Genomic DNA, 11,256 nt, shown 5'->3' on the forward strand with positions numbered 1-11,256 from the left:
CAAAGGTCTCGGTCAGTAGTCATCGCCTCGGTGAGGCCCAATGTACGAAGGTCTTGCCTCACCACCTCAGCCCAGGTCTTCCTGGGCCTACCTCTTCCACGGGTTCCCTCAACTGTTAGGGTGTGGCACTTTTTCACACAGCTATCCTCATCCATTCTCACCACATGTCCATACCAGCGCAATCGTCTCTCTTGCACACCACAACTGATGCTTCTAATGTTCAGCTTTTCTCTCAAGATACTTACAGTCTGACGGGTATTCACATTGACATTACACATCCAACGGAGCATACTGGCTTCATTCCTTGCGAGCTTACGTATGTCCTCAAATTCCTCATCTCTTAAATATAGAACTATAACCTACAATGTCTGTCATTCTAAAAATAAACAATCACAGCTTCAAAATTTTGAAAGGATAAGATACTTCATAAAGCATTACAATTGATAAATTAATCTGAATGCTAAAGAGTTAAGCCCTCACCAAAATATTTTATTTACCATCTTGGAGTAGAATAAATTCGCAGCAGAATATTTTGATTGAAGTACAAATATTGTTGTCCTGTATTATATCATCACCACCACCCTGTGTTACATCATTGCCATCACCATCATCATCATCATCATCATCACCACCATCACCACCATTACCACCACTACCAAGACCACCACCACCACCACCACCACCACCACCACCAATTCGTTATTTCTGGGAGTTTAGTGTTTAGTTTTCCTTCACTCACAAGATATCGGTGATGCCAATGCTACCTAATGTTCTCCTAATTTGACTAATGTTACTTCCTTTTTTCACAAACTTTCAGTTCGATCTTCTCGTTTGTGAGTCCATCAGTGACTTTGAAGAAATAAGTTGGATGCTGCTGAAGAAATACATAAATTGTTATCTGGATATGCATCTCAGGAAACCTGACTTTGAAAGCGTCCAGACCAAATTACACGGTGCCAGTGATGCTATGAAGCTTTTCCAGCCAGTTTTCACAGACCTGTGCCAGATAGGAAACCAATTGGAAGTTAAAAAGATCTGCAATGGAGGAACATCATGGACACTTTGGTAATAACAGGAACATTTAATACGATATAGATATTAAAAATTTGCTTAATTTTATTTTTGACATAGACATCATAAAAATGTATAAACTTCAAGAGAATGTTAAATAATTTAGTTTTGGAACAGTGGGTCTTGAAGCATTTACAGCTATAAATAATAGCATGTAAATATTAAGTTAAAAAGACACTTGCTTAGAAAAAGTTGAAGGCTGCCCATGGGATATGAACCTACATCTCCTGTAAATATGATAGGTGTTCTACCATTGAACCAAAGCAATTTTTGCCAATTTAAAAACTGAAGTTTTAACTCCAGGTCAGGCTTGACTAAGCAGACTTTGACAAGAAGAGTTCAGCTGTGACCACCCCATCAGTGTTTTGTATATCTAAGCATCATAGGCATATAGAAGCAGTGAAGAAGCAAATATGGTAAACCGGTGCATGAAATACCTTATTATATTTACTATATTTAATGGCATAAAAGAGTGGCATATTAGGTGCAACTTCCTTTTCAGCAATGTGTATTCTGGGAAAAACAGTTTGTAATGTATTAAAGTATGCATTGTTACATGTTCTGATCCACGGTTCACTTCCTGTGCTCTGCAATGCTTCATCAACCAAAAAGGGACAGAAGCTTCAGTGAAGGAGTTCTTCACCTCGAAGAACAAGAACTGGTATCAGCGTGGGAACAAAGAACTGGTAGAAAATCGGTTTCACATGGTGCAAAACGATGGCCTCTCTGTTGAATGCAAGGCAGCGTTTTTTGTAACTTGATAAATAAGGTAAATAAGTTACCAAAATATTGATTTCAAATTTTAGCATAAAGCCAGCATTTTGTGGGGCGGGAATAAGTCAATTACATCGACCCCAGTGTTTAACTGGTACTCATTTCATCGACTCCGAAAAGAGGAAAGGCAAAGTTGACCTCGGTGGAATTTGAACTCAGAAAGTAAGGATGGATGAAATGCCACGAAACATTTTGCCTGGTGTGCAAAACAATTCTGCCAACTTGCCGCCTTAACATGGCAAAACATTTGACTCAACACAATGATAAAGGCCCAACTTTGCATATAGGATCCAAGATGATATTTTAAAAACCGTTTTGGGGCAGAAATTGCATTTTATATGCCTTCAAATATGGGAGTTTAATTTTTCATTTTTCTATGTTCAATTTCCATACCAGTAACAGTTCTGCTTTTTGTCTCTCTGGGGCTGATACAATGACTAACAACTATGTCAGTGAAGGAAGGAATTTGTTCCAATTAGTAGTCTTGAAACGGTATACAGAAAGTTTTATTTTTACATCCATAAATTATATATAATTTTTTCATTATTATCTGTCCTATATAATTCCTACTGTTACTAATTAAAAATTTTCTTTTAATTCTTTTTAAAATTCCAAAACAACAAACAAACGAAAAATGAACATAACTAATTAAACAATACATAAAATAAACAAACAAACATATACAAAAAAAAAAAAAACAGGTATTATTGGAAATATAAGGACCCAGTTCTGAAAGTATGCTGTAAATGCCACAATGAAGTTCCTGAAATATTATGTTATGATGTGACTGATAAAAAATATCAGATGTTACCACAAATGCAACAATCCCAGTTTGTGGGTCCTGTCGTCTGGATTTGTCAACCAACAACCTGTAATGTAGACCAGGTAAGGATCACTAAGTTAGTCTTACTCTGCAGGAGTCATCAGTTAAGCTTGTACAAAAAGGGGTTATTAATTTGGTCCAGTGATATTTTCTTGGTCAGAGACCAGTGATTAAAACACAAGTATGATTATATAGGGGTGGTCATAGCCGCGTGGTTAAGAAATTTGCTTCGTAACCATGTGGTTTTGAGTTCTCGCCCAATGTATGTATATGTATGTTCTCTCCCAATGTATGTATATGTAGTCTTTTATGCTTGTATATTTTACAGTCAACCTTAGAGATTACATCATTCTGTCATGAAACCCTTCACCAATATCACTGCTGTGAACTCATTGAAAGCAGTGATGGAATTAATTGGTCAAATTATGATGATGATGATGATATGATTGACTGCAATGAAGTGATGTCTCCTCATTTAGAAGAGGTATGAGAAACAGTTAACGATCTTTGTTTAGTAGATATTATGTGTATATATATACATGCTTGTGTATGTATATGCATATGTATCTCTGTGTGTGCATATAGATATATGTTTATATATATATATTATATATATTTATATTATATATATATATATAATATATGCATTTTATATATATATATTTATATATATGTATATGTAATATATATAACTGTTATCTATCCCATTCAAATATTTAATAATAGCGTTTAATAATCTAATAATTTAGCTTTTACTCAACCTTTGCTTGTTGCCACTCATTCCACAACACACACACACAATTCCTTCCCAGCCAGTAACTGAAAAAGCCTTCTGCCCAACCTACACCTCGCATACATCTCATACAAACTTCTTACATATCTATGCTGTAACCACAAATCTCTTGTTTTTCTGTTCCACATTGCATCACCTCTGATACTTCTGACACCTGTGCCGCCACCACCACCACCATGGTTTTTATGGTGAACATCAACATCCTCAACAACAACACCAACAATAGCATAGTTACGAAGATGAGAAGTTGATAAGACAGCTACCCTGTTATATTGCTCTCACCAAGCGGATGAGAGCAGAAACCTGGCTGTTTCATGGCACAAAGCTGGTCTCGTCTTTGGAACCAAACCTCTCCATTATGATCCCACTAGAAGCAAGTCTCTCTCAGAAGATCGTCCTAAGACTTAAAGTAAGATATATCTTCATCTCTTAGACTTGGATATGTATGTATGTGTGTATGCATGTATATTTGAAAGCATGAATTTTGTGTGTGTGTGTGTGTGTGTTTGTGTGTGTGTGAGTACGTGTGCATGAAAGCTTGAAAGTGTGACTGAAAGCTTGGGGAGGGGAAGTGGCAGGACTAGTAGCAAAATATTTTCATGTAATACAATACAGGTTTTTCTAAGGATGTTGGCAGTACTTGTCAGCACAATCTTTTGGATTCCTCTGAGCCATGGTTCTCCTGGGATATAATCTACGTTTCTGATATCCCTTTCTTATCATACCTATTATTATTATTATCATCATCATCATCATCATTATTGTCATTGTCATCGTTGTTTTTGTTGTTGTTGTTATTATTATTAGTCGCATAAAATTAATACTGTGACCATGTTTTCTTCTAGTTAAACCCTTACCAACCGATACCTCAGTTGTTCCTCACCTTCAACATAGATTTACAGCAACCAATCACCGTCCATTTTTCCACTACAAGCAATACTACATTTCCAGGTAAGTGAACCAACACAAAGAAACCCATCTCTTCAACCAATGCCACAGAAGTATTGTTCTCATTACTACTGCTGCTCTCATCTTGTTGTTACTGTTGCTGTTATTCTTACCAACATCAACTTGTCTTGTTGGTTTGTTGTGTATATATATATATATATATATATATATATGGTGGTGGTTGTCTACTCCTTAAACAGAGTTTGACCACCTCCTGCATCTACACCTTAGCCCTTTCATGGCGTCTGATGTGGCTTTTTAAACCAGACAGTGTTTTGAAAAAACACCCACACAGATTGCACCTCTGATTTGCACTACCAATACCTGCAAGTAAGTTCTGCTCATTGTGGATCCTAACATGTCTTTTAAGACCCCCATTGGATTTGCAAACCCTCTGGCACACACCACATTCAAACGTGTGCACAGACATATAATCAGAATAGCTGGGTGAGGTTTGTTTTCCATGGGTTCGCAGGTGAGATTTGAGGCCAGCCAAGGACAGACATGGTATATATACATCTGTGTGTGCACGTGCATGGAATTTTGACTGGCAACTGTTGGCTCTCGTTGGAGCTCATCAATACAATGAAACTCAAGACCAACTATTTGGTCTATGTTTAGTAAAAACATTTAGGAACTAAACACGATCGGGTTTCTTTCCTTCTCTTATTTTTTCTTTCTTCCTTTCTCCCTTAACAGTGGAGAAGAGGTGTGATGATGATGATTGTATATATATATTTCTTCTTTCTTTTCCTGTGCCTTAAATGCATGTGTGCGGTTTGTGTGGTAGTGATAGTGGTGGTGGTGCATGTGTGAGTGAAAACAAAACCCACTTAGAGCTGAGACAAGTTGTCAAGTGTCTTAATAAAGGGCTGGTACCAGTAAAAAGCTTTATCTGCATGGAATCTTGCACCCCACATCTGTATAAAATCTTGATACTATAAACTAAACTTTCTGTTTCTAGATTTGCAGCTGTATTCCAAGAACCGTTCCTCACAATGGACTGAGGAAGCCATTCAGATATCCCAAAACCAAGGAATTAGCTTTAAGATAAAGCCACCCTCAAAGTAAGATCTTGTTTGTCTTTTATTATTATTTTTATTATTACTGTGTTTATTGTTAAGGCAAACTGGCAGAATAATTACTGCACCGGAGAAAATATTTTGCACCATTTCATCCGGCTCTTTATGTCCAAAATTCAAATTCCACTTGATGTTGATTTTGCCCTTCATTCTTTCAGAGCTGGTGAAATAAGTACCAGTTCAGTTTTGGGGCTATATGTAATCGACTTACCTCTACCCTCAAAATTTGTTGGCCTTAGGCCAAAAATAAGGAATTATCACTGTGAGTGTTAATCCTAAAAGAGTGGATTTATGTAATTAGAAATCAAAAATAAAAGCTGGGACAAATGTACTTCCACCATGCAGCTTGCCCAAGGGCGTTTATACATCCATATTTGTTAACGGTTATTTTTAATACTTTTCTCGCTGGATTGCATGTTCGCTTCTGTTTTTTCCCATCTGTGATTTTATTTTTGATCTTCTATATATATGAAGATATTTCCTCCGTCTGGTTGCTTTTCTTTCTAGAAAACAAGATGTTACATTGTGGAACTCTTATTCTAATAAGTTGTGTCTCTTTATCAACCAATGAGATACATCCTGAAGCGGCTGTTGAGTGTCTTACTCATGAGGGATCGATGTGGCGAAACAATTGTCATGATTAATAATGAATTCTTGTATATTCCATCTTCTGTCTTTCATTTGTCATATATATATATGTGTGTGTGTGTGTGGTGCATGTATGTATAATATTTATGAATACGATACTTATATCTGATGCATGCATGCTTTCAATTATCATTTTATTTTATTTCAATCCAGATGTGAAACTGTATATATGTTGAAGCCATCACACATACTGTGGGTGAGTATGCATATATTTACACACACACACAGATACTGACACACACACACACACACACACACACAAACATACACACGTACTGAGAGAAACAATATTTCTTGTTATCATTATTATCATTATTATTATAATAATCATTATTATCATTGTTGTTGTTGTTAAGGCAGCGAGCTTGCATAATCGTTAGCATGATGAGCAAAATGATTCAAGGCATTTCATCTGTACTTTTTCTCTGAGTTTAAATTCCACCAAGGTTGACTTTGCCTTTCATCTTTTTGGGATAAGTAACAGTTACGCACTGGGGTCGATGTAATCGATTAGCCCCTCCCCCCAAATTTCAGGCCTTATGCCTATAGTAGAAAGGATTATTATCATTATCATCATCATCATCATCATTATTATTATTATTATTATTAAGGTGGCGAGCTGGCAGAATCATTAGCATGCTGGACAAAATGCTTAGTAGTATTTCACTCATCGCTATGTTCTGAGTTCAAATTCCACCAAGAACGACTTTGCCTTCTATCCTTTCGGGGGTTGATAAATTAAGTACCAGTGAAACACTGGGGCTGATGTAACTGTCTAGTCTCCTCCCTGCAAATTTCAAGCCTCGTGCCTTTAGTAGAAAAGAATATTATTATTATTATTATTTCATTTCTAGGACTGGCAGAAACAGCTGCAATGTATCAAAGGTAAGATGGCATTGATTCTAAGAATATAATCTATTTTTAGAATTTATCAGATACTCAAGACTCCAGACATTAATCTCCCACCATCCCCCTCTCTAGTGTATGAGTGTATGTGTGATAAAGAGATTGTGTGTGAATGTGTGTGTGTGTTAGGGCAAAGATCTGATAACTAGTGACCTACAACTAGTAACCAGGTGGACTAGAACAATCTTTTCATGGCTGCGAATTTGGTGAGCAAACCCTAAAACCCTACAAAGTCTGCTTGATGAGAGGGTGGTTTCAGGGGTCAGTCTGCAGGATGAGAAACAAAACCCGATTGGTCAGCCAATAATATGTGTGTGCGTGAATGTGTGTATAAAAGCATGTGGCTTAGGGATTAGATTATTCGGCTCATGATTGTAAGGTTATGAGTTCGATTCCTGGAGACACATTGTGTCCTTGAGCAAGACACTTTATTTCACATTGCTTTACTCCACTCAACTGGCAAAAATGAGTAGTCCTCTGCCCTGTGTTTCAAAGGGCCAGCCGTGTCACATTTTGTATCACAATGACTCTCCCTGAGAACTGTATCGAGGGTATACGTGTCTATGGAGTGCTCAGCCACGTTCTCATTCACGAACAGTCTGTTTTGTTGATTGGATCAACTGGAACACTTGTCGTAAGCGACAGAGTGCCAGTCAGATATACATATATTTATTTCCTGCCATCTCTGAAGAGTATCATGTGTGTTAGTTAACTGCCCTGTAACCTAACATCTAGTGTGAAACCAATTGGCAAGTTTGGCTGAAATGGATCTATAATACAGTATATTTTGATTTATATATACATACATACATACATATATAAATATATATATATATATATCCACACACATGTAGATATATGTATGTGTTTTTGTGAGTGAACAAGCATGTGTGCATGTACATTTTTGTGTGTATGAAGATGTACATGGGAGAAGAATACCTGAATATATAAGCATGAATTTGTACCATTTTCTACTTTCCAAGATCCTGTTAACAAAGATTTCCTTCTGCAAGTATCAACTGCCATTGGAAACAAATGGCAACTTCTGGCACAAGAACTGAACGTCTCTGGGCTGGTTATGAAACGGATAAAGACAACTGCCAGTGATAAAGCTCCTCATGTGGCCTGTTTCAACATGTTAATTGCATGGCATAACTCTCTACCTGTTACAAGCGATAAGGTCAGTTATTATAGCTATTATTGTTTAACCATGGGCTAGCTTCCTTTGAGTAGATCTTTCATCAAAAGCATTCCACCACAGACATATACATGCATAAACACGCATACACACACTCACACATGTATAACTTAAACCTTTAGCACACATAAGTGCATAATGGTGCCATACGAACTTCCCTCTATAATTGCAGGTGCACTGGGTCGCATTGAAAGGGGACATAACTTATACGGTAACAATGCAGCTACAGTATGCTAAAGGTCAAAGCCATTTTTAACTCTTTTGGTACCAATATGTCTGAGATGGTCTCTGGTTCTTATATAAAATCTCTCATTTTTAAATAAGTTTTCAGATCCACTTTTTTTTAAAGTTGGCATGGATTGAATGAGGAATTCTTGTAGTGGTATGCTATGGTAAAATATATTCATGGACATAAATATCAACTGCTTAGGAAATTCATTGGCAGGAGCTCCAGGGCACCCCAATCATATCAACAAGCTTGTCAACTGTTCAGTGACGGTCCTCCAAGATCAGTTCATGCATTTTTGTGAGGTTTTCATTCGTTCGGGATGTCGACGGTCGCCCTGAATGAGGTTGGTCTTCAAGCGACAAGTGACCATTCCTAAAGTATGAAAACCACTTGTGAACTTATGTTTTGCTCATGGCAGCATTGTTGTAAGCTGTTTGAAGCACGACAGCTGTTTTCTCCAGCAGAAAACAGAACTTTACAGAAGCAGGCTGTTCCTTTGTTTCAGCCGTCGCAAAAATCAATGAACAAAGGAGAAGCACCACTAAACAAAGATGCACCACATGGCAGTAGGACTACATCCAATGCTGCCAGAGGGCAGACTGATGCCTGAGGGTCACATCAACTGGCTTCTAAAGGCAGAAGCCTGAACTACAACAGTTTTATCCCACAGAGAATGTTTCCAATTACTTTTGTGTAACCCCTTGTACACTGAAACTGTTTAAAAAAAAAAATTCCAACATTTCAGGTAAAACCCCTCACTTCAGCTCTCTCAGTCCTTGGCTACAAACAACTTGCTGAACAATTAAACACAACAGCAGAAGAGTACAGTCACAAGTGTCAAACAGCTCTTTCTGGTAAACATTCAGGAAAATTTTTCTAATATTTATAATTAATTAGATTTTGTTAATAACTAGCAGCTATCTATGCAGGGCCTTGCTTTGTTTCTCTCACACTTTAACCCTTCATTCCATTGCATAAAATCGCCACCTTCTTTAATGTAACCCCATTCAGGGATCTAAGTTTTGCAAGCTTCACAGCAACTTCACTGGTGCTGGTGCCATGAAAAATGCTCAGTACTTGTAAAGTGGTTGGTGCTAAGAAGGGCAGGCACCCAGCTGTAGAACCCATGCCAAAGCAGACTTTAAACCAATCAGAACCTGTCAGAAAATTCAACCCATGGCAACTGGAAACATAGGCATCAAATAATTATGATGATGGAATAAATATCAATCATGTGCTTAAGCTTAGAGATTAGCTATCACTTGTGCGAGAAAGTGGCATGGTATCACGTACCAGTCTTGCTAAAACACTGGTGTTTATGTACATTATTTACATTTGGTGGATATTTGTCCTCATCTGGTTTGTTGTTAACACAACATTTCGGCTGACATACCCTCCAGCCTTCATCAGGTGTCTTGGGGAAATTTCGAACCTGGGTTCTCATTCCTAAGGTATTTTTCTTCTCACCTGAATAATAATATCGAAAAATACCTTAGAAATGAGAACTTTCCCCAAGACACCTGATGAAGGCTGGAGGGTATATCAGCCGAAACGTGTTAACAACAAACAAGATGAGGACAAATAGCCATCAAATGAACATAATTCCTCATCTCTAAATATAGAACCAGTGTTTATGTTGTCAGAAGCACACAGATACCATTTTGTTGTCTCTCCTATTCTTTGGCCCAATAGAACATCGTGGAAATGACAGATGGAGAGCAATGGGCATGCAACTTTTTACAAAAGTATGGTATCTATCAATCATAGGTGCCATATTTTCCTACAAAATTTGTCCTTTTAAAAATGCAATAACCCCCTTATTGAAATCTCAGAACTACAAAATAATGTCTAAATTATTTAAAACAATGTAAATAAATAAGCTTTACATTTGATAGAAAACTTTGAATGCTAAAGGGTTAACAAAATTTTGTTCGAGAAGGAAATCAATATTTTAATTGAATGCATAAATTCCATGGTTTTTTTGCAGATTGTGAGAAAAAGAAATTCTTTGATTTCCTTTGCCGTTCTAAAGCTCTGGCAATCAGATGGCAGGAACTGGCCACATATCTGGGTATTTCAGAAGAAACACAGGAAAACATTGACAAACGGGTTGATCTATCTCTTCGAGAAAAGTGCTTTTCTGTCTTGGAATGTTGGCAAAAATATGATCAAGAACTACTCCAGAAATCTCTCACAAAACTCAGTCACCAGTTCCTTGCTTGTAAGTATTCAAAATCTCGAGTTCCAATGCATTTTCATAGGGTTTATGCTTTCAGTTGCTGTCATTTGCTACAAACACGTATATCTGTGAGTTCCCTCTGTGTTTACATTTGGAATAAAAATGGTAAGAACTTTCAGGTCTCCCTTGAGAATGAATTTGTTACAGAAACTATGCGGAAGCCCATCACACATACAGAGAGACATCTATCTATTATTTGATATTACCATCATTCATATTGAATGTTTTCTATATTTTAACTAATATAGGCGCAGGAGTGGCTGTGTGGTAAGTAGCTTGCTTACCAACCACATGGTTCCAGTTTCAGTCCCACTGCGTGGCACCTTGGGCAAGTGTCTTCTACTATAGCCTTGGGCCGACCAAAGCCTTGTGAGTGAATTTCGTAGACGGAAACTGAAAGAAGCCCGTCATATATATATATATATGTATGTGTGTTTGCGTGTCTGTGTTTGTCCCCCCACCATTGCTTGACAACCGATGGTGGTGTGTTTACATCCCCGTAACGTTCGGCAAAAGAGACCGATAGCATAAGTACTAGGCTTCCA

The 11,256-nt window shown here is 37.4% G+C and overlaps 1 protein-coding gene across 1 annotated transcript in view; it reads left to right on the forward strand.

The window, feature by feature from the left end:
• The window catches only part of LOC106869272 (uncharacterized), a 66,507-nt gene that overhangs the window by 54,158 nt on the left and 1,093 nt on the right, over positions 1-11,256 (forward strand). Inside the window, exons 24-34 of the mRNA XM_014914944.2 lie at positions 818-1,065; positions 2,547-2,730; positions 2,997-3,152; positions 3,688-3,870; positions 4,307-4,412; positions 5,374-5,476; positions 6,293-6,335; positions 6,994-7,024; positions 8,029-8,225; positions 9,218-9,326; positions 10,460-10,693. Coding sequence (XP_014770430.1) covers positions 818-1,065; positions 2,547-2,730; positions 2,997-3,152; positions 3,688-3,870; positions 4,307-4,412; positions 5,374-5,476; positions 6,293-6,335; positions 6,994-7,024; positions 8,029-8,225; positions 9,218-9,326; positions 10,460-10,693 — 1,594 coding nt within the window. The remainder of the gene's footprint in view (positions 1-817; positions 1,066-2,546; positions 2,731-2,996; positions 3,153-3,687; positions 3,871-4,306; positions 4,413-5,373; positions 5,477-6,292; positions 6,336-6,993; positions 7,025-8,028; positions 8,226-9,217; positions 9,327-10,459; positions 10,694-11,256) is intronic.

This window comes from Octopus bimaculoides, chromosome 13 (assembly GCF_001194135.2).
Source record: "Octopus bimaculoides isolate UCB-OBI-ISO-001 chromosome 13, ASM119413v2, whole genome shotgun sequence".
In the NCBI taxonomy this organism is placed as follows: Eukaryota; Metazoa; Mollusca; class Cephalopoda; order Octopoda; family Octopodidae; genus Octopus; species Octopus bimaculoides.